Raw genomic sequence first — 26,492 nt, 5'->3', positions numbered from 1 at the left:
ATGGTGGCGATCGGAGGGCTGGCCTGCGCCCAGGATCGCCATGGCATCGGAGGGCGGGAGGGCCTGTGCCCAGGATTGCCATGGCATCGGAGGACTGGAGGGCCCTGGCGCAGGCCAGGCGGCAACCCCGGACCCCGGGGCGGGGTTGCCGGCTGGCCTGCACGGAGAGATGCCATGGCGATCAGAGGGCGATCGGAGAGCCCAATAGCTCTTTGTGTGAGAGAGAGAAGGTGGCAGGGAGGGATGAAGAGAGCGAATTGGAATCAAGAGGCCTCAAGGCCCAGATGAGGAGAATATACCAGGGGTCGGCATGGACTTGAGCTCTGAGGTGAGGGTCAGGTGAGGGTCAAGGGCACTGGGTGGGGGCCAGTCCAGACAGAAGACTGAGGTCCACATGTTCTTTACCCTGCTCGGTTCTTTGGCACCTCTGCCTGAGATATAAACTGTCTAACATGGAAGTACAACTCCAGAGAAGGGGGTGGGGAACCTAAGTTAAATAATATTTTGTTTTTGTTTTTTCACTTGGCAAAATGGGGGCTGAAGTTGAAGTTAGGTTTGGTTACTAAACAATAAAGAAAGCAACATTTCTTGCACACCCGACTGTGTGGTCTGAGTTTGCTGCTGCCTATAAACCGAGAAAAAGTTGTAAAATGAAGTACTAATCTCTCGGGTTTAGGTCAGACCAAGGAGTAGTGCCACTCAGCCAGAAGCTGGCTCATGTCTGGCCAGTGCCGAGGTGGTGGCAGAAGCCTCTCCCACCTCCATGGCAGCACTAAGAATGTCTAACTAACAGTTTAGGCCCGATCCCTTGGGGGCCTAAGCCTTTAGTCGGACATCCCCCAAGGGTCTCCCTGGCTATCAGGATGTCTGACTGCAAGCTTAAGCCTGATCCCCCGGGGAGGGGGCCTAAGTCAACAGGTGGATATCCCCCAAGGGGTCCTGGACTGCAAATGGGCGCAGGCCGGGCTGAGGGATGCACCCCCCCCACCCCCACCGAGTGCACAAATTTTGTGCACCGGGCCTCTAGTTTTGTTTATAAATGTCAATTTTCAATTAGGCAAAAATTTCATAATTTTATAATCACTGTTATGTGTCCTTATTACTACACACATTTTATGATTCTAATGATTATGAGACTGAATTTTATTAAAAGTTGTATAACTATTGGAGCCTCCTCTAAATGAAAATCAAGTTTTAGGAGCTTTCTTGCAATCCATGATCCTCCCGCCCTTCCTCCCTCCCTTCTTCTTTTTCCTCCTTCTTTTTTCTCCCTCCCTCCCTCCCTCCCTCCCTTCCTCCCTTCCTTCCTTCCTTCCTTCCCTCCTTCCTCCCTTCCTTCCTCTTTCTTTCTTTTTTGCCATTCATTAACCCTGAAAACTCACATCACAGGTGCATTGCCATCCCTGTTTACATATGAGGAAACTGAGGTTTAGATGACTTACTCAGGCTGGCAATTGGCAAAGCCTGGTTTTGAACCCAGGTTTCCAAGTCACAAGCCCCAAACCTTTTTTACTTTTAATTTTTATTATTGCTTAAAAATTTATTTAGCTTTTAAAATTATATACAGCGTGCCCCCCCCCCCAATGTATACACACTTGAACAGCTGATAGCTTAATTTTGAACATAACATGTATTTTTGTAAACACTGCCTTTATAATTATTCAAAGTGTGTGTATACATATTTTTGGGACACCCGATATATTTTTAAGTTGAATGGAGATGAGGTCAGTGTTTGTATTTTAAAAAAAAGTGACAACAGAAATACACAAGACAAAACCGCTGTCAGACTTGATAAAACTGAAAGTGATGATGCTAGATACGTCATATAAGAGGGTGACCTGGTTCTATACAGTATCAGGTATACTTTTTTCTAATATGACAAGGTAAGGCTAATCCTTTAATGTGATGTTTTCAGTTAAACTCAGTTTGCTTTAAAGTTCTTTACATTTTGTTTGAGCAAATCTTTCATTTCAGTTGTTATCGCTTCTTAACCAATCTCGGTTACTGATCTGTTACCGAGTAAGGAGCTGTAGGAGTCACTGATTTCTGGTCCTGACCTAGAGGGCTCAGCGTTGATGGACCCATCCCTCACATCTAGCTTCCACAACAAAATTTAAGTCATACTTCCCCAAAATTGCATCTTAAGTAGGTGTACATGATGGAGAAGGAAAAGTCAGTTTGGACATTTTAAAAGTAAGCCTCAGGAAAGTGCCAAGTTTTCCACATGACTTTGGGAGCATAAAGAATCTAATCTTTTTAAGAGGCAATGTAATATACCACTTTTTAAAGTGGTGAGAGCCAAGGTGGATCTAAACACACACACGCGCGCGCGCACACACACACACACACACACACACACACACACGAGGGGGCGGTGAGGCTTGACTTAGAAAGGCAGTCATATTGCCAACCCTGAGGATGCAGGAGAGAGCAGGCCTTTCACTTCTGAAAGCTCTGGGTGGAATGAAGAAGGTTTTTCATTGTAAACAATCCCTTCCGAAGCACCTCTTAATTAACAGGAGTGGAAAATACGTTGGGAGACAGGCTGATCGTGGCCCTACTGGTAATTAAGAAAGTAAAAGAAAGGGGCCTCTTTTTGGCCAGAGTGGGAGCAGGACCTTCGTGGCCGCCCCCGTTTGCTCTAAATCAAAGAACCCCATCTTGGGCAGAGGACAGAGCCACGGAGGCCGCAGTCCTGAAAGGAAATCCTGGCCCAGCTGTGAAAACAATGAACCTCTCAGTAACCTAATACAAGCGTGCCTGCAGATTCCGAGGCGGGTCTCTTCTCCTCTTGAAGTGGCTGTAAATTAATCCATCAAAGTAAAAAAAGCCCAGCTTCAGGGTAAATCTTTCCACCTCTGAAAACCAGAAACACTTTGGTTCTCTTAGTGGATACTGCTGTGAGTGTGGGATTATGAGAGGCGGCACCGCGCGCGCGCGCGCGCGCGTGTGTGTGTTAGTTACAATGGCTTGCTCTCAGAAGCACATGAAGGAGAGCCAGGCAGCAAGTGCCGGGTTTGAACCAATAGAGCCATGGTATTCCTTCCATGATTAATGTCCACACATGTAGTTGAGAGCCTTTAAAGACATAGTGGTCTCTTCGTCCAATCAGCTAGATAATTTTTATTTATTTATTTATCTATCTATCTATTTATTTATTTATTTATTTTTACCAAGAAGCCTTTGTTTTTGTTTCTTCTATTTTATTCTGTTTTAATTTTTTCTTCTCAAAGCTCTGGGCCAAGTTTATGAATGTGCCATGTACGCTTTGTTAAAAAATCCAATGTGGTGTTCCTTTCTTCTTATTGGGAGGGCTCTTTTTTTTTTTAATTTATTTTTTATTGCTTAAAGCATTACAAAGGGTATTACATATGTGTCCTTTTTTCCCCCCCACCCTTGACAAGCCCCTGCCCTCCCTTACCCCCCAGTGTCTTATGTCCATTAGTTATGGTTATATGGATGCATACAAGTCCTTCGGTTGATCTCTTACTCCCCTCCCTCCTGTCCCCCAACCCTCCCTGGCCTTACCACTGAAGTCCAACAATCGGTTTGAGGCAGCTCTGCCACTGTATTTATTATTGTTCAAAAGTTTGTAATGGTCTTAATTATCCATGAAAGAATGAGATCATGTGGTATTTTTCCTTCATTGACTGGCTTGTTTCACTTAGCATAATGCTCTCCAGTTCCATCCATGCTGTTGCAAATGGTAAGAGTTCCTTCTTTTTAACAGCAGCATAGTATTCCATCGTGTAGATGTACCACAGTTTTCTAATCCATTCATCTACTGATGGGCACTTAGGCTGTTTCTAGATCTTAGCTATGGTGAATTGTGCTGCTATGAACATCTGGGTGCATATATCCTTTCTGATTGGTGTTTCTGGTTTCTTGGGATATATTCCTAGAAGTGGGATCACAGGGTCAAATGGGAGTTCCATTTCCAATTTTTTGAGGAACCGCCATACTGCCTTCCATAGTGGCTGCACCAGTCTGCATTATTGGGAGGGCTCTTTAGCTCAGACTTTAATACTGATAGTCCTCTAAAGTTTGGCATTGAAGCCTTCTAGAAATTAAATAAAAACCTGAGCAAAATTTGTAATGGCTATGGTGTTCAGAGTGCCCCATGTAAAATGCCTTACTTCATGAAAGCATAGAGACAGGGTTGAAATAAGCCCGCACTTGTAAGTTATTGACCTTGGAGAATGTGGAGAGAAGCTGTTACTGCGGATTAGTTATGCACACAGAGGGCTTACACAGAGAAGTGTTTGTGAAAGCAGAGGATGGTGTCAATTCTGAGCCCCGTGATGAAATATTAAATGAGAGAGAAGATAATTTGATAATGTGTCACCGTTTGGGGCAGGAGTCCATAAACTAAGTACGTTTATGTGATAAAGTAGCTGAAGGGGCCTCCATTCTTTGCCTTGACATAAGGACACAGAGAAGAAATAGGCCGCTGTTGACACTGAGACCATTTCTGTCTCTTTCAGAAGGACAACTGCTCGGTAGGTTTAGTTTAAACCAGTGGGAAGAATGTACACATACCTCATCAGAGTCACAAAGAATATACATCAGATTCTGTAAGTCACATTCAAGGATACAGTGAGCAGGCAGTGGGCTGGTGGGCAGTGTTCCCAGCTGGTTTGTCCTGCCTGAAGGAGCTCTGAGTTTGTGCCTTTAACCCCACGTGATGGGTGTGGTGGTTTGGAGGCTGGATTGGGGCCACCTGCTTTGAACTCAGGCCACACCCCTTGGGGGGGTCCTCCTCCTTTTTTGCTCTGATCTTGTAAATCTCTTAACCTCTGGGGCTGCTGGTTTTCTCACATAGGAAATGATGATAATGACGCTTCATAGGGTTTTTGTGAAGTGCATCTTAGATGAGATCATGTATTCTCACCTGGTTTAGTGCCCAACACCTAATAATGCCCCCCTGTCCCCCAACTTATATTCCTGCAAAAGTCTTCTCTAAACATCAGCCTGCTCAGAAAATGTGTTGTTTGGAATAGAAATATGGTAGATTTCTTTCCATTCCCACTTGCCTTCACTTCTCTGTATTAACATTTATAAAGGCCTGTAAATGATCAACTAGATATCATTCAGTTTTTTTTTATTTTTAGCTTCCTTCTATAATAGGCATACATGCACATGTTACAAAATTGAAATAGCCTAGATGTTCTCAAATGCAAAATAAGTCTTCCTTGTTCCTGACCAATGGCTTTCCTCCCCAAGTACTAGTAATCAATGTTAACGCATATTAAGCCCATGCCTTTCCTACCTTTGTGTTTCAGCAGTGGGATCATACCTGCATGCAGTGCTGTACTCTGATATTTTTTCTTCTTGATTAATGCAACATGTAGATGTTTTCCTGTGTCTCCAACTCATGTCACCTCATTCTATTAAACCGCAGAAGAGTATTTTGTTCTATGCCTGCTGTGTAATTTATTTAACCTCACTGATGGACATTTAGGTGGATTCCAGGCTTTTGGCTGTTACAAACAATACAGGTTGAACATTCCGTGTATATATTTAATCCTCATCCGAGGATATTTTCCCACGGATTTTTCTAGAGAGAGTGGAAGGGAGGGGGAGAGACAGAGAGAGAAACATCAGTGTGAGAGAGACCCATTGATTGGTTGCCTCCCACACGTGCCCTGATTAGGGCCGGGGATTGAGCCTGCAACTAACTGTATTCCTCTCATATTTTTGCTCATGTGGGCAAGTGTATTTGTAGGATAAATTTCTGGATGTGGAATAGCTGGGTCAAGGGCACATCCATGTATGATTTGATAGCTATATCCCAATTGCCCCCAAAGATGTTGAGCCATTTTGAATTCTGCTCCTCCCCCTTCCTGTTAACATATGCAGTTGCCTGGTTCCCTCAAACCCTTCCTGACACAGACATCGCTCAGTTTAGTTGCCCTTTCAGAGTCTGTCTTCATTGGGGCTGCCTAGACCCATGTTAATTATAATCTTTGGGCCTTTTTCTCACTGTGATTCTTAACACACTGGGCTCTGCCCTGTCACTGGCAGGTCAGATGAGAACTTATTCAACCAGCTCAGTGGCGGCACGAGTAGGCAGCTTGGGGTCAGTCTTGCCTCTTGAGAGATCCTGGCAGTCACTTGGAATTTATTATGTAGCTTTACAAAACATTACATTCCCAAAGCATGTAAGTGCAGCATGGTGATATTTCAGAAAGATATTCCCCGTGAGCGGACCATTCCCTGCTTCTTTATCCTCATCACGTGAATTGGTATCTTTCTTTGATACGTATTTATATTCGAAACCCATTTATGTTATCAGGAGGATTTAGGGACCTCTGTGTGGTACTTGTTGCTAGCTGTATATAACACATGCATTGAAGCCAGGGCTGGTGATGACTTATTTTCCTCTGGAGAGACCTGTGTAGTTTTGTAATTTCTTGAGTTGGCAGCTGTGTTTAGTGTTTAGCGGGCACAATTTATAATTCTTTGGAACTCAGAACTATGCCATTGAAATGGCGTGCGAGGAAAATGTGATCACTCAGGTCATTCAAGTGACTGCAGAAACAGCGGTATGGATTCTCTGGTTACTGTTCTGTGGCATTGACCTTACGGTTGTGGTGGACATGTGTCCAGATCTTCATCACAAGTGCCCGGGAGTTAGAGTTCAGTATCATGGTCAGTGTCATGTCACTGCAGTTTCATTCCCATTAATTAGATCAGTTTGGAAAGTAGGTCTTTGTACTTGCAGGAGAATGAAGGAGGAATTCTCATCCTTTAAACCAGTGGTCGCCAACCTTTTGGATCTCACGGACCACCAGTGGTCTGCGGACCATTGGTTGGCGACTGCTGCTTTAAGCTACGTAAAAATTATCCCCAAATTTGAATTGTCCCCAGATCTAACTCAGTATGAAAGGCATTAAGCTTATCGATGTGACGGTAGGTCTCCAGGGAGGGAGATGACTTGTGCTGGCAGATTCTGCAACTTGTTGGTTGGTTCCTAACGACGCTTTAGTGTTCTGTTCTTGGGGAGGTCAGGGAGAGGGAGTCACCATCTCTGTGGCCTTTTAATTGTGTTCAGCTACAAGTAACATTTATCTCCAGTGTTTCACAATTCTAAATTAATAATAACAACCCATTAGAAATCATGGCTGCTGTAAGCCCCAGCTCCTTTGGGCATCTTAATAAAAATGATAATTAAAATAATAATTTACAGTAAATGGGGACACTGCCCAAGTAAATCCACAGTGTGGAGAAAATTAAAAACTCAAACCAGAAGGAACCTTCCTGGTGTTGGGGAGAGAAATGGCCTTGTTCTTAGCTCCCACTTCAGTGATTGCTGGGCCTGGGATCCCAGCCCGACGTGCTTCGCACCTGAGGAATTGGTGACTATCTTTGCCCATCCAGCCTAGCAGTCTGTCTCACTGAGTGTGGCCCCTGTTCCCTCCCCTCCCACTGCCACACACACCCCTCTTCCCTTTGTAGTCCTTGTCTGGGCAAACCAATTGGCAATCTTACCTGTGGCCCAGCTGCCATCCTTGGAGACCTTGGGTGCTCTCTCTAAGGTAGACGCCGGCAGTCTCAGGCTTTGTAGATTCGTGCTTCCCAGATGGTTTTCTGGTTTCCCCTTAGCAGTTGATTATCAGAGGCTCCTCACCCCTCCTGGCTGGTCACAAGGCTTTAGTGTCTCTCTTCCATGTGAGAACCAGAGGCATCTTCAATGGATAACATAACAATAACTGGTAGTGCTACTCCCTGCCCAGGTTCTTGTACACACTCCCTGCCACATGCAAAAGAGCCCCACAGCTTTATTTTGGGGCCCAGGGTTTCATCTCCCATTGCGTTTCCTGTTCCTCGTTCTCATGGGCCCATCTCCAACCCTTGACCTTGTTTTGCCATGCACCCCGTCTTTACTGCTTGTCTGGTTCACGTCTGTATCCTTTGGCCCCCATGTGGTTCCCGGTGCAGAGGTCCTGCTACCGCGCAGAGACACTTGGGAGATGCGCAGGAGGGTAAGGGACTTGCACCATGGATCCACATTCCTGCAGAGCCCCGAGTCCTCACCCTGGCGTTTCTCTGCGCAAAGCTGAGTGCTGCTGCCAGGTCTCCCCGGCCCAGCTAGTCCCCATCTTCTCATGCTTGAGAGCCTAGGGTTCGAGGTGGCCTAAGTAACATCTCAAGCAGATCTGTGTGAAACATTCTTTGAGATTCTGAGATTCCCGTTCGGATGTGAACTTTCTGATTGAAGCTGTTTTGTCTGAGCCATTGTCTCTAGCAGGAATCTGCCCCAGGTAATGCACATCTGAGCATCAAAGGCCCACCCTCCATGGCCGGACAGGTGTATCAGTAGTGTGGGTGGTGACTGAGGCCTTTAGGATGGCACTGACCCCATGCAAGGGGGTTTAGGGGCCCAGTGTGGCAAGCTTTTTCAGAGAAGTTGGATATCTACTTTTGGATGTGGAATCTCCCTGATTTTTTTTAATGCTGGTAACTAATTCATATTAGGAAGGAAGGAATGGAGGGAAGGAGGGAAGGAGGGAAGAAGGGAAGGAGTAAAGGAAACAAAGGGTGGACCAAAAAAAAAAAACGGCCCGTGGGCTTGATTTATCCTGTGATTACCATTCTAGAGAATGAAAACTAGTGTAAGATAAGCAGGCATTTAATATTTTTGGTATGTTTTACCGCTTATGCTACTTTCATGTCTGTAGGCAAAGCTTAAAACCCAAGACGGAGATATCAAACCTCCACGGGCACTGAGTTTTCCCACTTGGATTGGCTGGAACAAGTGCTGGAAAACTGACTCCGTCCGTTGTTTTAAAATGTGTTCCCTTATTTTCTTTATATTATTAACTTAAATATTCTTCTGAAAGCACTCTTGCCACCTCTGTGCAGTTAAGCTGGTTCAATCTAAGCATTGTCATAAAGTTAATTTTTTGTAAGACGAATCAGGTTATTAAATTTAGTAAACCACTGCCTTCAATATTTTGTGCAAACTTTGGCATCATGCAGAATTGGCTTAGCTTTCCACATTTAGCTAATTAAACGGGAGTGGGGGATGTTGTTCTCCTGGACTTCTCCAGGACTTTCACAGCAGGTAGCATTATTCAACTTTTTTTTTAACTCCACACTCTAGAGATACGGTTTACTATAAAAATGTTATGGTCCTTCCTGTTAAGCCATCATCTTTTGAAATATCCATGCTTTGTTTCTGCTCCAAAGGCAGTTGTAAAGCATCAGGAGACGAAGTTGCCTGTCGAAGCTTTAAGAGTAGACTAGCGGTGTGTGAGGCATTGCTCATTTAAGGAAGATGGAAGACCCACAGTGCAATTTCCCATGACACAGGGACAGATGGCTTCACCATAGCCACAGTCAGGAATTATCTAGGGAGCCCGACGGGTGTAAGCTTGCACCAGCAGCCCATTGCTGCCATCATGTCAGACATGTTCTTGCTGGTAATAAAAAGTCCTTTGCCAGAGGTTATTTTGTCAAGTGAAGTAGCATGACTTGACAGGTTTGTTTGGGAAAACATATATACATTTTTAATCCTCACCTGAGGATATGTTTTTTTATTGATTTTAGAGTTTTAGAGAGAGAGTGAGACAGAGAGAGAGAAAGAGAGAGAGAGAGAGAAAGGAAGAGAGAGAGAGAGATAGAGAAAGAGAGAGAGAGACATTGATGTGAGAAATGAAAGGGCCGGCGGGGCACGTGGCCCCGCAGGCATCCGGCAGGGAGGATGACGGGCAGCCATGGCCGAGGCAGCGCCTGACCAGATAGGCGCAGGCCCGCGGACGCCCAGAAGGACCCGGGCCGCCCTCCTCGGCCTCCAAGTCACTTTCGGGCCGAGCAGCGGGCGACCCAAGGGCCAGGCGGGGTGGTGGGCGGCCTGCCTCCCGGTGACGCCCACGGCGGCAGGCCTTGCATGGGAGCCGAGTGGCCGGCTTCCCATCCATTAAGGGACCTCCATTTTGTATGGAACCATGTGCTCAGCGAAGGCTCCCTCCCCCTCGGAAGGAGCCTCTGCTAGCCACACCCACCATTTCTCTGGACTAACCAATGGTAATCAAGGGAAGTGCACGCCATCGCTGTGACCACATCCTGTGTAATGGGTCACCAGCTCGCACCTGGCCAATCGGCGGGGGGCACAGCCCCCTCTCCCGCCCCTACTCCAACCCTCTATGAAACCCCTGGTTCGAGCAGACTGCTTTCTCTTTGCCACCTGCTGCTGCGTCAGTAAGGAAGGTAGAGGAGCTAAGCCCGGGCTTAAAATAAAAGACTCTTTGCTTTTGCATCGGACTGGCTGGCTCCCTGGTGGCTTCTTGGGAATCTTGAAATCTGGGCATAACAAGAAAGAAACATCGATCAGTTGCCTCCCATATGTGTCCCCACTGGGGATCAAACCCACAACCTACATATGTGCCCTGACCAGGAATCAAACCCATAATCATTTGGATACGAGATGACACTCCAACCAACCAAGCCACCTGGCCAGGGCAGGAAAAGAAATTTTGATAGGAAAAGTGCATGATCCCCCCGACAGATTTCTAGGTAGTGTCATTCAAATCTGCAGTGGAATCTTTGCAGGATTTTAATATGTATTCGTTAGAAAGGAAGTTGGAGGGTCATCAGAACTATTTGAAACAATTTGGATTGTTTTATAGTAGTCCAGAATTGTAGCTTATTAACAATCTGTAAGAGCCATTCACTCCTTTGGCAGACATTTTTTGAATCCTACTGAGTGTTATTCCCTTGGGATACAGAGATGGAAAAAGGCAAAAATGGTAAGGTGTTTGCCATTAACCTGGTAAATTAGATAAATAAAGCCCTGCCTGGCCCAGCATTGTGTCCATAATCTCTCAATCCACTGGAAATATGGTTGCTAACGAATGACTAAGCATTGTGTCCACCATGTGCCCCTACTCCCCTACACCCCTACACCGTTTTTTACATAGTCTGATGAAAATGTGCTGAGAAATATTTCTGATAATTGCTCTCACCTGGAAATTTCATAGGGACACAGAATCCATCATTTTCAGTAAGATCGGGGTGTATGAAGTCCTGGATTGCAAGTGAAGTCGTTTTTGGCCACATCATGTAACCTCCATTTGGCTGTCAGCGTTTCATTAGCCTGATGGATGCAGCCCGTCAGTCAGCAAGATTTTTTCTCATTCCCGCTCCCATCCAGTTCGGAACAGTGGTGCTACACAGCCTGGTTGAGAACCAATAGGGTGATGTGTATGGTGCTCAATAAAGGCCATTCATCATGATTCAATGTTTTCTAATGTTGACTTTCCTTTAAACCATAGGGTTTGAAACCGCCAAGTCTTTTGCCCTCCATGGTGCTCACGTGATCCTGGCCTGTAGGAATATGAGCAGAGCCAATGAAGCCGTGTCACGCATTTTAGGAGAATGGGTAAGCAAGCACTTGACTGTGTCTTTTCATTGTCAAATACACATGCCAGGAGGAACACATGGCGGTTGTAGCGCAGTGCGTAAAGTTTATTGCTCTTGGAATAATGTTTTCTTTAGATGGAAAGCCACGTTCACTTTGTTTACTTGATGAATGGAAAGGACAGGCAGGCTCACCATCATCCACACTTGTTTACAGTTCATTGTCAGTGTCATCTGCTCTATAGTCAGAGGTTGGCGAATGTTTACTCATTTAGCTCATGTATTAAGAAAAATAAAGTGTGGTTAACGCCCCTGAATACAACTAAGAGCTTGTTATGCTTATGGATTTTAGGGTGAGGAAGGAGCAGACCTTAACCCTGTCTTTGGGTTTTGCTTTTTTATCTCTGTGTAGGTGTTGGTGTTGATACATCTAAGAGAGAGAGAGAGAGAGAGAGAGAGAGATCAATGATGAGAGAAATCCATTGATCATCTGCCTCCTGCATGCTCCCTACTGGGGATCAAGCCCACAACCCAGGCATATGCCCTGACCAGGAATAGAACTGTGACCTCCTAGTTCATAGATTGATGCTCAACCTGTGAGCCATGCCAGCTGGGCAGGGGAAATGCTTTTTAAACAATGGGAACAGCATGTGGAAAAACACAGAGGCAGGAACGTGCCTGGAGGATTCAAGGGTCCACAGGGAGGCTAGTGTGGCTGGGGCCAAGGGGAAGGGGGGAGATTGCAGGGATGCTCCGAGGGCCTCACACAGGGCCTCAGAGACAGTGGTGAGGGAGATATTCGGGGCTTTGAGGCAAGAGTGACACAGTCTGAGTCATTTTTTTAACATGATCATTGGATGCCGGGGGTCTTGTCTAGCATCTCGAAGGGTTCAGGAATCTGGAGAAGGGGCTGCTGTAAATTATTAAAGAGTCTAGAGATGAAACATAATTTTGGAAGGCATTTTGGGGAGCCAGAGAAGACTTATTAGCTAATGGAACCAAGTTCTCTCATCTCTCTGGACCCCTTGCTTTTTATTAACACAAATTGTCCTAAAGCAAGGTAGATATACATATCAAAGGCAAGGTTTAGTATACAGAATCCATTGTCAGATTGGGGGAACTGCCTACGGCTGTTCAGGTGTTTGGCCAGTAGGAGGCAATAACATGTAGATTGAAATGCCCTCAGCTGTCTGGCAGCAGGCAATCATCTATGCAAATCTTTAGGTGTGGGGAAATGACCTTAGCCATTTCTAGCAGGCAATCCTCAAGGTTCCATCAACCTTTTGATGAAACTTCTTGCATTTATGACATGCTGGAATTCGCTTCCAGCAACTGGGCTTTGGTGTGAAGTATAGACTGAGTTCATTTATTCAATTATCACTTATTTACATACTAGAGGCCTGATGCATGAAATTTGTGCAAGAGTAGGCCTTCCTTCCCTGGGCTGCTGGCACGGGCTTCCCTCCGGCACCGGGACCTGGGCTTTCCTCTGGCCGCTGGCAGGCACCCAGGACCCGGGCTTCCCTCGCAGCCTCGGCTTTTGTCTGGAAGGTCGTTTGGAAGGATGTCCGGTCTAATTAGCATATTACGCCTTTATTATTATAGACTAGAGACCTAGTGCATGAATTAATGCACGGGTGAGTTCCCTCTGCCTGGCCAGCGATCAGGGCTGATTGGTGTCGTCTCGCCCAGTCCTGATTGTGGTCGATTGGGGCCAGTGGGTTGCGGGGAGGGACTGTGGGAGCTTGGCCGGTTGTGGGAGGTTGGGTGTGTGAGAGCACTGACCACCAGGGTGAAGCTCCTGCGTTGAGCGTCTGCCCCAAGCGTCTGCCCCCTGGTGGTCAGTGTGTGTCATACCTACCAGCTGGTCACCTGGTCGTCTAGTCGTAAGGGTTGCTTAGGCTTTTATATATATAGATTCATGAAGTGCACCATGGTCTTAGGTACTGGGCCTACTGTTAAGGAAAAACAGATGTTACCACTATCTTTGTAGAACTTTCAGCTCACAGTAAAAGACAGATTTAACTTGAGAAATATAAGCTTCAGGGTAAACTTGAAATAATGTCAAGTGATACTCAGAATTATGTGGTACTCCAAAATGGAGAATAGCGCCAGGGAGGTGGGTGGGGGGTGGGGGGCATTCAGAGCCCCCGAGAAAGAAGTAATTGAGCTGAGATCTCAAGAAAGACTAGCGGGTCCCTAGCCAGTTTAGCTTGTTGGATAGAGCGTCGGCCTGCAGACTGAAAGATCACAGATTCGATTCCGGTCAAGGTCATATACCCGGTTGCGGGCTCGATCCCCAGTGGGAGGCGTGCAGGAGGCAGCTGATCAATGATTCTCTCTTATCACTGATGTTCCTATTTCTCTCTCTCTCCCTCTCCCTTCCTCTCTGAAATCAATAAAAAAATATTTTTAAAAACAGAATTTTTCTTTCAAAAAAGAAAGAAAGACTAGGGAGAAGGTGGGAGAAAGGTCACACTGGGCAGAGGGAATAGGAGGAGGAGGTGGCGGAGGCGATGACAGTCACGTAGCTGGGAGCAGAGTGTGAAGGGGTTGGGTCATCCTTGCCAAGACTGTTTTAGTTTTCTGGACACGGTGGAAGATTTCTTGCCATCTGAAGAAGTAGACCATGGTTTGTTTAAGAGAATGTCTGAGGTTCTGGACTGAAAATTTATGAAAGTCAAGAAAAGGAAGATTTGTTTCTGCTTGAAAAATTCTGCGTATTTCAAATGAACTCTCATCCTAATCTCACCTGATTCATTATTTGGGATTAAATTAAATATACAAAACAGGGCCCTGTAATTTTTAGAATTGTATAAAGTGAATAAATGGTAATATATGCATGTGGTTTATATCTTCATACAAAATGGGGTAGTATTAAGTAAAAAGTGAAAGCCCCTCCCAGTCCTTCTCTTGGAAAGTAAATATTATTAACCATTTCTTGTGTATTCTTTCAGATAAAGGTTGTATGTGCTTGCACACACACACACACACACACACACACATAATATACTTTGATTATTTTTTTACTTAATACTATAGATCTTTTCTTATTTTCCTCATTTTCTTATCTACCTCATTGTATTTAACTGCTATGTAATAGTCCATCATCTTCTTATGCTGTAATTTATTTAACCAGTTTCCCTTTTTGAAGGATATTTGGGTTGTTTTCCTTGCTTTGCTATCCCAGGTGATGCTGTCTGTAAGTTCAGTCTCACTTGCATTTTCATTCAAAATTGGGTCTCAACTATGGTGCAGTGAGCATTCTTACTGTATACTTTTGTGAGTACAGTCAGAGGGCAGAGTCTTCGCAGTGGACCCATTGATTCAGAGGCATATTAAGTTTTTGAAAGGTCGGTGGCTGTTTCCCAGTGCGTCATCTAGTGTGGTTGTGCTGGTTTCTATCCACACTGTCACTCTAGAAGAGTGTCCAACTTGTGAAACTTTGCCCATTGATGTTGTATTTAAATTAGAGAAATAAGTCCAGTGGCCCTAATGATGCTGCAATAACCATGTTATACAATAATGTTAATATTGAAACCAGTCTTGGAAGATAATGCTAAACTCAATTATTTATGCATTTTAAGCATTGTCTTCCTTTTTCACAGTCATCTGTATCAATCCCATTATAACTACTGTTTGATGCTTAGAGGAAGAAATTCCTGGATTTGCCCTAATCAACTGTGGGTCTTTGGCAAATCTCTCAGTCTATTTGGTGTCTCAGTTTCCTCATCTCCAATGAGGAAGGTTGAATGGGATGATCTCAAAGACCCGTCATTTAGTTAGGTTTTTTTTTTTAATCCATAATTGGGTGGGTACCTGTGAATCAGTTTCAGAGGACAGACTTTATCATTGTGATGGACTATTACATAGAATCAGTTGGGATTAAGAAGATGATGGACTATTACATAGAATCAGTTTCATTCTACCATATAGTAACTTGAGGTCAACCAGCAAATAGTACTCCCAGAGAGAGAATTACCCCGAAATATTCACTGCCAGGGACGTGAGCAAAGGAAATGGCAACAAAAACAAAACTAATACTCACATGGCAGAAATGTTTCCATCGAATTTTATAGGTTGTAGACTGAAGAAACTGAACCCTTTTACCACCGCTCTCATCTGTTCGGGTATTCTCTGTGAACCCCATTGTACCGTGTTCCCTGTCCCCCCTGGTTTGTGGAATGGAAGCTCAAATTTGGCACTGAAAGCTGTCATTACCATTTCATATCATTGCACTATGAACACAGCGCTGAGCGTGTGAGAACCTCCCTCGGCAATCTGTTGAGCTGGGGTTTCAGGCCCTCACCCCACTTCCCCACCCGCGATATGTGCTGGTCCGGTTGCCTTCAGGCCCTTCCTTACCTCATTTCTGCCAAGGAACTTTATCTGTGACATCATTAAATACCACCTTCTTGTGTTTCTCAAGGGCAAGTTGATCTACTCTGGTTTTCCCAACTGCTAGCCAGCTTAAGCTCATTCACACTTTATTTGGAACGAATCCTATCAGTATCGGAACTGGGACGGCACCGCAACATATTGGTACCTCCCAGGAGGTTCTCAGAATGATCCAAAGTTTTTTGTTGCAGCAAAAGCTCACTCAGGAGTCTTTAGGCCGTTTGGCTCAGCCTTGGCTCGTACGTGCCGAGGCTCCCGGGCAATCAGCTTGGCTCAGGAGATGGAGTTTGTGCTTCCTTCCCCAGCTTGCTCTTCTATGCCTGGCCCTCCTCTGCCTGCCTTCACTATCCATTCCCAGAATGGCTCTGTTCCAGAGCACTCCCATCCCTCCTTGGGGCCCCCAAGAACCACCTTTTATTGTGTCTCTGTCATGTGCTGTGTCCTGGGCAAGACACTTTATATCCTTATTCAGGAGCATGCAAATTCCTGGTTTTCTCCACTTTACAGAAGAGCCAATGGGGGGCTCAGGAGGGTGAGGAGACTTGCCCAGAGTCACGCAGCTGGTGGACACAGCTCCTGGTGCGTCCACCTGTCCTCCAAACCCAAAGTCCATCTACTCCACCCCACGGCCTGGCTCTTCTACCACATCCGGCATCATACATGTCTATTACCTTTCAGGCATTGCTTTCAAAATTGCTAGGTGCTATTTGAGTGAATAATTTCAGGATTAATCTTATTTCTCAGATGAAGCTACTCTGACATACCTTATTGTCCCGGACAAAACATTGTCATTGAAAATGTCCTTTATAGAGTTCTCAAACCACTTTTGGGGCAATCCAGCTATTTAGTAAAATGTAACTGAAATGGAAACACGTTCCATATGGAATTTTATTAAGAGCTGAGATATAATTACTGCTACTAATAATGATTTCATGGGAAAAGGCCCGCCTGCTGAGATGTTTTGGATGCTCCAAAGTTGGAAATAAGAGAAGAATTGAAAATAATTAAAATTGGATAACATGGACACTGCAGAAGTAAACCACCCTCCTAAAGGGCCAATCCATTAGCATAATTAAAGAAGGAGGGAGGATGGATCCATCAGCTCCCAATTGGATTTGAATGAAGTTCTCTGGAAATGGGGTTCCTGCCTGTGTAAGCAGTCCACCATCGTAGGCGTGTGCCCTACCTGATTCACACCCTAAGTGTGTCGCAGGCTAGTGTCCCTGACTCTAAGTCAAGCACCTACTATTTTTCTCATTATTCCAAGGAGTCCGTAAGGCTGGCCAGGTAGGAAATTTGTAGTTTATCTTCCTATTTTCAGGATGGAGTGGATTCTCTTTTACGTAGCAGCATGTCTGAATGTTGGGATTTCATGTGCCTTCTCTAAGTCTGGGACACCGACAGGTGTGGTTTTACTGTCCTTGACTCCAGTTAGTATTTATCGGAGTGGGGTTTGGCTATTGTTTTTAATGGATGTCTGACACGTCCCCCTCTCCATGCTGAGATCTGAGGACTAAGCAAATTGTATCAAAATGCACTTTAACAGTTGCAGCAAGATCCCCCATCCCAGTGTAGGGCTCTTTAAAGGCCTCAGTGGGGCTCCCAGTTCCTCCTCCCTCTCACCTTATTACAGTCTCTAAATTTTAGATTCCCAAGGCGTGGGGTCTCAAACTTCTGGTCCTGGGGAGGAATGAGGTTGAATAGAGCAGGAGCAGACGGGCCTGAGGTCTTCCATGCACCTGCCAGTTGTATGCAGGCGGAACAGACTGGGGTGGAGGGGGGATCAAATGAGGGGGAGGGATCACTTTTGGTTCCCAGTCTGCCTCCCTTTTGCCAGGCCTTCATTAGATCTGCTTATTATGTAAAGAGCCAAACAGGACGTGGAAGAGAGCTCACCTGTGTGGCTGCCCACCTGTGAAATGCGGGGCCCAGTGACTGTTCTGAAGCTAGCATCTACTGGGGATTGAGGTAACCAATGGGCTTGGTGGAAATGGGCTGATGGCAAGAGGTGCTGGTGGCCCTTCCTTGGAGTTATTAGGAGACCCACTCCTAATTCCCCAGAATGCGTCTTACACCCACTCCCCTGTCAAAAGGGAGTGTTGAGTTTGGTTGGTTTGGTCCCCGAGACAGACTTGGAGCCCAGTCTTTTCCGACCTGTCTTTTTCTTTGGCCTAGACTTCAGGTCATCCCAGAGACTGGTGAGGATGAATACCTTTGGCCAGGGCAGCCCAGAGGAAACCCAGCTCAGCTGCTCGTGTTTTCTCGTGGGCGTCTCACTGAGAGATCCAGGGGCTGTGCAGAAGGCAGGCTGGGTGGGCTTCAAGAGGCCTCCTGAGCACATGCTGCTTGTGGCGGGCAATTCCTCTCCAGTTGATAACAACTTCTCTACAATGCGCTGCATTAAAATGGCAAAGATTAGAAGCAGATACAACCTATGAGCTTGAGCAAGTTTCTTCATGTCTCTAAACCTTTATTTCTTCATCTATAAATTACAAATACTAATATCTATGCTGGAGATATAGTTGACTGTATGTATTGAATGCATTGACTGTACGTGTTCTTAACACATTGCTGGGAATAGATTAAGCATTTAATTAAATGTTAGCTACTGCTGTTAATAATGATAATAGTAATAATAATAGTAATAATTTCTTATTCATACATGAGAGTACAGAGTGACGCTTACTTTTCTTAACTCTCCAAGTAGCTGAAGAGGAGCTGTAGGGAGGATGTTTATCATCAGCGTGATGCCAGTGGAGCTGCCGTGAATTACTTTTCTGTCTTCATCTGTCTGGACTCCTACATCTTAATAGATGTGTATTTAGTTTGTTGATTAGTATTTTCCAGTGGAGCTCATATTAGCACTCAACTGTCATTTGAAAAGCCATCTTCATTATTTATGTGATTGCTTTTTCTTTTGTATTTACAAAGAAATACACTTTGCATATATTTAAGAAAGATGATTAAGGGATCAGTCATCAGGAACAGCAAGCAACGGTTTATATCAAAATGGCTATTGAGAAAGCAGGGAGATGAGGGGTAAAAAGAAAAGATTTATTAGTCAGAGGTAATGGAATATCCATGCGTTAGAGAGACCACATGCTCTGTTGATTGTGGCCACATCGTTGGATGCTGGAGAGACTGAAGTGCTGTAATTATTCTCGTTGTCAATACAGTTGATAGCGGGTTTATTTATCCAGTTGGAGTGAAGGCATGTGGAAAGCTGACAGTATTATGTCATATTGCAGTTTCGTTGATTAACATGGAGAATAACGATTTTCGTATTATTTTCAGCTATGGAATTCTACTAGTAGATACCAGCCAGTGTGTTAGGCATGTGGCTGAGACACTGTGTTGTGCTTTCAATAGATATGAACACCCTGCATTTTCATGACATGATCTTAAGCAGTGCTGGGCTAGGATGTTGAGTAATAAATTACTTGCACTTTTAAGAACAACTGGAGAAACCCATCTAATTTTAGGCTCCCTCAAATCCCTTCATTGACTTTGTGATCTGTGGTAGCTTTGATGTTGGCAGGAATTTCCCCCAATCTCCTTTGATAATAAGAGCTTGAATCCCATAATTTGCCTTTATAGATTGAAGGCCGTAGGGGTGATGCCTTCTTTTATGTGATGCGTGTGCTGGGGGGAGATGGGCAGCACGTATTGTGGGTAATTTATAAGCCTTATGCCTGTCTAAGCTGGTGACTTGTCTTGGAAAAGATGATCACTGTTCAACACATCACAAGTTATAGGGCTCATCCCCACTGTTTTGAGTGATCTTTAGCTAAACAAAAATATAAAAACTATTAATATTATTAATAGCTATAGATTATTGGGAAAAGTTCATCCTAAATCCACCGTTAGATTTGTTCCTCATTTCTTTGCTTTAAAAACTGTTTTTATGTATAGTATTGGATTTTCAATAAATAAAGTGCGATATCAACAAGTCTGTGAACCAGCAAAAACTATGTTAACCACTTGCTTCAATCAATAAGCGCATACACATGCAGACAAAGGTGAAGATAAACCTCTAGAGTTCTCCCTTGGGACATTTTTGTTCACAAAATGTCCTATTAATATGGTCATCTGTGGTGGGGTTAGGTATTGATAGATGTCTCTGTACTAGGTACTATGCTGAGCATTCCCCAATGAAATATTTATGTTATGTGTTAGACCCATTTTGCAGATAAAAAACTGGAGGCTAGAAGAGGGGAAAAGGCTCGCCTGACCTCACACAGCTGGGAGCTATGTGGCAGATCCAGGATTGGAAGTCATATTTTCTCAACCCCAAAGCTGTCTTGTTACTCAATCATGTGTGTTGTGTCAGAAGACCGGCCCCTCCTTTTCAAGGATTTAGCCCAGGATTATATTCATAGAGATTTGCATGTTTATGTATGACTATTTCTCTGTTCGTGATCGGAGGCGACCTGTGGTTCCCTAGGAAAGAGAGCTTCATGGGTGGCTCTTTGTAACCTGATGGAGTTGATGGAACTCACCAAAGGGAGCTCCTTCCTCCCCAGACTTCCACTTCAAGTGGCGTGGAGTGTACGTACTGTTCTACTTAAGTTGGCTATTGACCTTTCTTGTCACAGGCCCAGGAAAGATTCTTTATCAGATAAATTATTCATCCCCCTCGTAGACATAATTGGTTGCTAAAATATTCTGAGTTTTCTCTGTCTCCAGAATGCCTAAAACTTGTGCTTAGTACTTACCCTCTAAGATTTCCATTTTATTTCTCATTGTGAAAAATCTGCCTTGACCTAATCTTGAGTGTTATTCATTGTTCTTTGATCACTGTCTCTGTGTGTTCATTTTTTTTTCTGAGGCCACCGTTCTCAGTCTTGAACGGTATCTTTCAAACTTTATATTCACTGTAACCTTTGTATAACGAGGGTTGTGATTAACCGCAGAGCTGAGAGTGAAAGTCAAGCCTAGGTGGCCAGCTCCAAACCATCACTCCCAATCATGTGAAACCCAAAGCAGACGCATCCTTTCATTGCTAGGTGGTCCCCCGAGTTCTTATTAAGCAATTTTAACATAGTTTGAAGAGACGGATTTCATCTTCAGATGGTGTTCAGCCAATGCTGAAAGACCTGCTTCTGGCCACTAGGCATTTAGGCTCTGTTATTTAAGAGGGAAAAATGTGCTAGAGACTGTTTTTCATATTTATTATGGGGCATTTACAGAGAATCTCACACGTAGCAGGTGTTAGATTAACAGAGAGGAGAAACACTCCTTGTGCCAATAAAACATCGTACAAATAGAGATGCAGCTGTAGACAAGGCGGCCAGTCTCAGAACAGGGCAGCACATACTGCAATTGGTTAAGGTTTATTTTAAGCAAATGTCTAAACTAGACAACTTTTTCACTTATAGGGAGGCAGCCGAGTGGAGTCGAGGTGGCGGAAGCTTTGGAGTCAAACAGAAATGGGATTGAATCCTAGTTTCCATATGTGTCCCTGGGTTTCCCTGGGCAAATTCGGTCGTCGCTTTGAACCTTGATTTATTTATCTGCAGAACGGTGCTAATAGCAGCTCTCAGGGTCATCAAAAGGATGAAGTGAAAAACACACATGCCCTCTTGTGCAGCCATATTTTCCCTGTACTAGGTCCTGTGCTGGCACATAGTGAGACACTGAGGACGGCAGCTCATGGAGCGGCCGAGTTGTTCAGCACAGATCCCCAAGGTGGACTCAGAAATCTTCCTGGGAAGTGTTTCCTCCTGCTCTTCCTCCCTCCCCTCACCTTCTTCCTCCTCCTCTTCCTCTTCCTCTCCTCCTCCTTGTCTCCTCCTCCTCCTCTTCCTCCAAATGATCAGACTACTTGGAAGTAGACAAGCGGCTTTTCATCTTCCCATCAGTGTGTCAGTTAATACTGAGATGAGCTGAGGTCAGGAGCAGGGGGCTCCTCCCATTGCCATGGGGCAGAGAGATGACTGTCTGCCTCTCCTGTGCCCATGCCCTGATGTGGAGATGGCTGGTCTGCTGCAGAGGCTGGGGTTAGTGCAGAGAGATGTGCAGCTGGCAGAACCAACTCTGTGTCCCCAGGGGACTCATCTGGCACGAGTCCCTGCCTCCTAGCCACCTGGGGGATGCAGTTGTGGCTAGGTTTTGAAGACAATGAGAAAAGGAAGCCTTAGAAGTGGCTATGGTTTAAAATCTGTCCATAGGTTCTTTGGTACCCTCCATTTAAGACATGGAGCTGAATCTTCTTCCCCTTGAATGTGGGTTGGTCTTAGGGACACTCTCAATGCATAGAATGTGGCAGAAATGGTTATAACAGGAAAGGTCTTAGTAGGCATGCCTTTTCCTCCTTTCTCGCTCTGTTGGATCACTCACTTGGCAGAAACCAGCTGCCATGTTGTGCAGATGCTCAAGCATCTCTCCCATGGAGAGGCTCATGTGACCAGGGACTGAGGCCTCCAGCCAGAAGCCTGGTGCGTGAGCCCTCCTGGAGTCCTCCAGCCGAGTCAAGCCTGCATGTGACTGCTGCTGACAGCTTGACGGCAACCTCATGAGACACCTCAAGTCAGAAACACTGAGAATTCCTCACCCATAGGAACTTGATGAGATCTGAAATGCTTACTGTTGAAGCCACTACACTTTGGGGAACTTGGTATGTAGCCATGGTCATGGCCTCAAGGGGAGAAGGGTCTCAGAGAAACTGGACAGTGAGTGAAAAGGACAAGACACACGGACTCACCCAATGATCACCTCTAAATGCAAGGCATCTTAAGGTCTTAGGGTTGCATCAGCCATCTGAGTCCCCTTGTCTGACCTCTTATACAGCATCCCTGGACAGAGATCATCTGGCTTCCAGTGAAGGCAGAGTCTTCCTCCGAGCACCTTATCCCCTCCTGCCTGGTTCTTCCCTCCACGTTCCGCTGGGCCACCTTCTCATTGGAACCCGACGAACACTCACATCTCTCAAAGGCCCTAAGTGATGACTCCAACATTGTTGAAGACATCGGGTTACTAAAAGGTGGCAGTGAGGCTGGCCCCCTCATTTCACTGCACCCTCTGTCCCTCTTTGACACTGGAGCTGGGGTGTGTATGGTAAGGCGTGGCAGTGGGGAGAACTCCACCTGCGTCGGTGTCCTTCCCAGGCCACAGAGTCAGAGCCCAGATCCGCTCTGCCTTCCCCAGAGGCAATGAGTCAGTGCGAATGAGGAGCACTGCCTCCTTTTAAACAACTGAAGAACGTGCCTTCATTTACCCAGTCACTCTCAGATTCTAATTGTTCCAACTACAGTGCGATCTGTCCGCGGGGTAGCTGGGAGAGACTTCAGTGCATCTCTGTAATGGCTTTGTTGTTGTTTATTGAGAGGGACTAATTAACTTTGATTATTGCACTAATATTATGGCACTTTGACAGCCCTTCAGATTTACGACTCTGGGAAAATAAACAAATGAAATGCAGGTGCTGGAGCAGAAAGAATAAGTTATTACTGAACTTTAATTACTTGGAATGTGTAGCCAGGAGAGAATTAGTTGATGAATTACAGGATGCTTAAGATCTACACCAAATTGTAAGCAATATGAAGGTAAAAATGAAAAGGGGGGCGGGGAGGGTGCTATTTTTAAGGCAGGGAAAGATAGGACCCATCTAGTAATGGTCTCAGTAGTGTCCCATCGATTGATCTCTATGTCAGGAATGAGGAGGAGGAAGAATAGGAAGTCTGAGCAAGATACATAGGAGCAGCTATCCTAGAAATCCAGTGAAGCTACCCCTGACGGGTGGCCTTGCTGGACTCTGTCCAGAAGGGGTCAGGCCTGGCTCCTGAGGGGGCAGATTGGAGCCTCAGGCTGGCCTTGGTCCCTTCAGTTCTGGGGTGCCTGCTGTTAGCACTTTTCCTTTTCAGAGGCTGCCGTTTTCATTCCCATGAGAGCGCTGCCAGCCTCCAGCCCAAGACTGTCTCTATTTCCCATTGCAACGTATAACTGTGACTCCAGATCTTTGTGGCCAACCAGGCCCTTCCTTTCATATCATTTACCCACCATCTGGAACCTTCTGGACCCCCCTTCGTGATGATGGGGACTTGTGGAATAGGAACCCATGTCAGTGTTAGACCTAGCCAGACCCTTTCACAATGGGGATCTCCCCAGAATGCTGCTTAGAGACAAGTACTAGCACATAGGGGTCGTTTCAGAATTGCCTTCTGTTTGGGACGGTTCACGGCTTGTCTGATGTGTAAATGTGGATAACAGAGCTGGTTCAGTGCTTACTTTCAGCTCTGGGTAACCTAGCATTTTCAGTGGCAATTCTGGGGTGCCTGGCAGTGATGTTAGTGGTCGCAGTCAGATTGCAGGCTTGAGCCACTGTTGATGGCATCCTTGCAGACCTACTAGCACAGATGGCTTTGGGAGGCCTCAAAGAAAAGCAGATGTAATTCTACACCACTTTAAAGTATATGTTGAAAATAAAGTTCTTTTCAGTCATATATGACCTATGAGGCTTTGCAGAACTCTTTTAGTCATTACTTTTAGGGGCTACAGTAAAGATGTGAGCCAATTTATGCAAGAATAATATAATGATAAGTTTAGATATTAATTGGTGAAGTCGTTGTCTTCGTGGGGAAAATTATGAATGAACAGATTACATTCAGGTATACTGTGCTTAAGAAATGGTAGAATTTTAGGATTGGAAAGAACTTTTTGAGATTATCTAGTTTCACTCACCCACTTGACAGATAGGAAAACTGAGGCTCAGAGAGGGTAACTGACCTATCAAATGTTACTTAGATATTTATGCCTTATTTTGAGACAAATTATGCTGCTCAATTGCTTACTGTGAAAAAAAAGTGTGTATTTATTTTTTAAAAGAACAGAATTGCCTATAAGACAGGGATGGATGACTTGTTTAATTCTCCTTCTTATTTTTATGATAGTAACAATGATTATAATGTGTGCCAGTCATTGTGCAAAAACACTTTAAATGGTATGATTCCTTGCTATAATTCTGTTAATCTCTGACAACCCTACTAGGTAGCTAAAATTATGAATCTTATTTTTAGATGATGATATTTGGCACAGAGAAGTTTAGGATCTTGTCCAAGCTCACACAGCATATAAGCAGCCGAGATTAAGTGCGGTGGGAGGACAGAAGCAGGGCCTGTTGTATTCCTCTTGGGATTTCCCCAGTGTGTAGCATAGTTCCTGGTCAATAGGAGGCATTTAGTAAATAATGACTGAGGATACAGTGAGGTTGACAGTTGAGCTTTGGGGATTATAACCCGGGCAGCAGTATCCCGTCACTGTGGGAAGGGGCAGTATGTTTTGTTTGTTTTTGGAAACCATACCAGCAGACGGGACAAATAGCCAGATTATTTTCTAAAGTACTGAACTATGTAAGTTGATTTTCATGTTTCCTAAAGTGCCTTAAATTCTTTAACTACCTTCTAGCTTGTTAAAGAAGGAGTTGCTATTTTGTGGTATACATTGTGTCAAGCAAATTGCATTCTCTGCTTTAACAATTACTAATCCTTGTCCAGCTGGTGTGGCTAGGTGGTTGAATGTTGTCTCATGAACCAAGAGGTCACTGGTTCGATTTCCTATTAGGGCACATGCCTAGGTTGTGGGCTCAGTCCCCCAGTAGAGGGCGTGCAGGAGGCAGCCAACTGATGATGTTTCTCTCTCATCCATGATTCCATCTCTCTGTCCCTTTCCCTTCCTCTCTCTCTCAAATCCCTAAAAACATTATAATCCCGATTTGGGTTATCTCAGTTAACCAGCTTCCCTGGCCATTCCGGAGAAGTGGGGAGTGGACTCATAAATCAACTCGATTTTGAAGGACAGTAAATGGATAGTTTTTGTAGGAAGATCAGTTGAAAAGGCAGAATCCAAGTGCAGAGGAGGTATGTGCAAGGGCCAATGGATGGACCCAGGAGACTGCTGATCTAACCTGCCAGTGTGTGATCAAGAGAGATAAGGTGATCATAAATCAGTAACTGCTTTAAAAATTAAAAGGTCTGAGATGATGGCTAGGCTTTTGGAGGTAAATGTAGAAACCTTTTAATTCCCATTACTTAGGGTAGAAACCAGCTTGGGTTGGCTTTGCTTCTAAGGTTCCTCTTCCCTTTTGGTTAATAAGTAATTGTCCTGAAGGTTATTAAGGGAAATATGTACAGAAAGGGAAATATATATGAGAGAGAGAGAGAGAGAGAGAGACTGAGACTCATGCACTCAATGAGAGATGGAGACCCAGAGGAGGGAGAGAGATCAAAGCACAAAGAAACAGACAGAGAGGGAGAGATACTGGAGTGGGGGTGGGAGGGTGGGGGGGGGGGGGGAGAGAGAGAGAGAGAGAGAGAGAGAGAGAGAGAGAGAGAGACTTTTCTCAGGAATATTTTTATGGAGCTTTATTGTGCCGGCCTCTGCACCATGGGTTTGATCACTGTTTTCAGCATTCTCTGATCATTTCTTGCTCAGAAAGGAGGAAATTAGAATTGTTGAGCTATGATTTGTTTTAATCAGAAAGAAATTGTCTAACATAAATCTCCTTGTGAGAGCTGGAAAAGCCCTAAAGCGGCCAGGAAAGAAAATATCAATACTTTGCAAAGGAGGAATGATTGTTCCAATTCGTGGCTTAATTGACTTTAAGCCTTAATGAAACTCAGGCCCGAGCGGGCTGCACGCGCTTCGTGCTGGGATCACAGTGAAACCTACTCGGGGAGAGGAGCAATTTCGGGTGGTTATTTGGTTCTCTGCTCTTGGTGCCGTTTTCTAATTGAGTG

At 44.9% G+C, this 26,492-nt stretch overlaps 1 protein-coding gene across 1 annotated transcript in view; it reads left to right on the top strand.

The window, feature by feature from the left end:
- The window catches only part of WWOX (WW domain containing oxidoreductase), a 924,942-nt gene that overhangs the window by 38,344 nt on the left and 860,106 nt on the right, over positions 1-26,492 (top strand). Inside the window, exon 5 of the mRNA XM_070398316.1 lies at positions 11,277-11,383. Coding sequence (XP_070254417.1) covers positions 11,277-11,383 — 107 coding nt within the window. The remainder of the gene's footprint in view (positions 1-11,276; positions 11,384-26,492) is intronic.

This window comes from Myotis yumanensis, unplaced genomic scaffold, assembly GCF_028538775.1.
Source record: "Myotis yumanensis isolate MYYU_CA2020_CCGP unplaced genomic scaffold, mMyoYum1.0.hap1 SCAF_18, whole genome shotgun sequence".
Taxonomy (NCBI): Eukaryota; Metazoa; Chordata; class Mammalia; order Chiroptera; family Vespertilionidae; genus Myotis; species Myotis yumanensis.
Note: the sequence above shows the minus strand (reverse complement) of the source record. Positions and strands in the feature narration are given on the sequence as shown.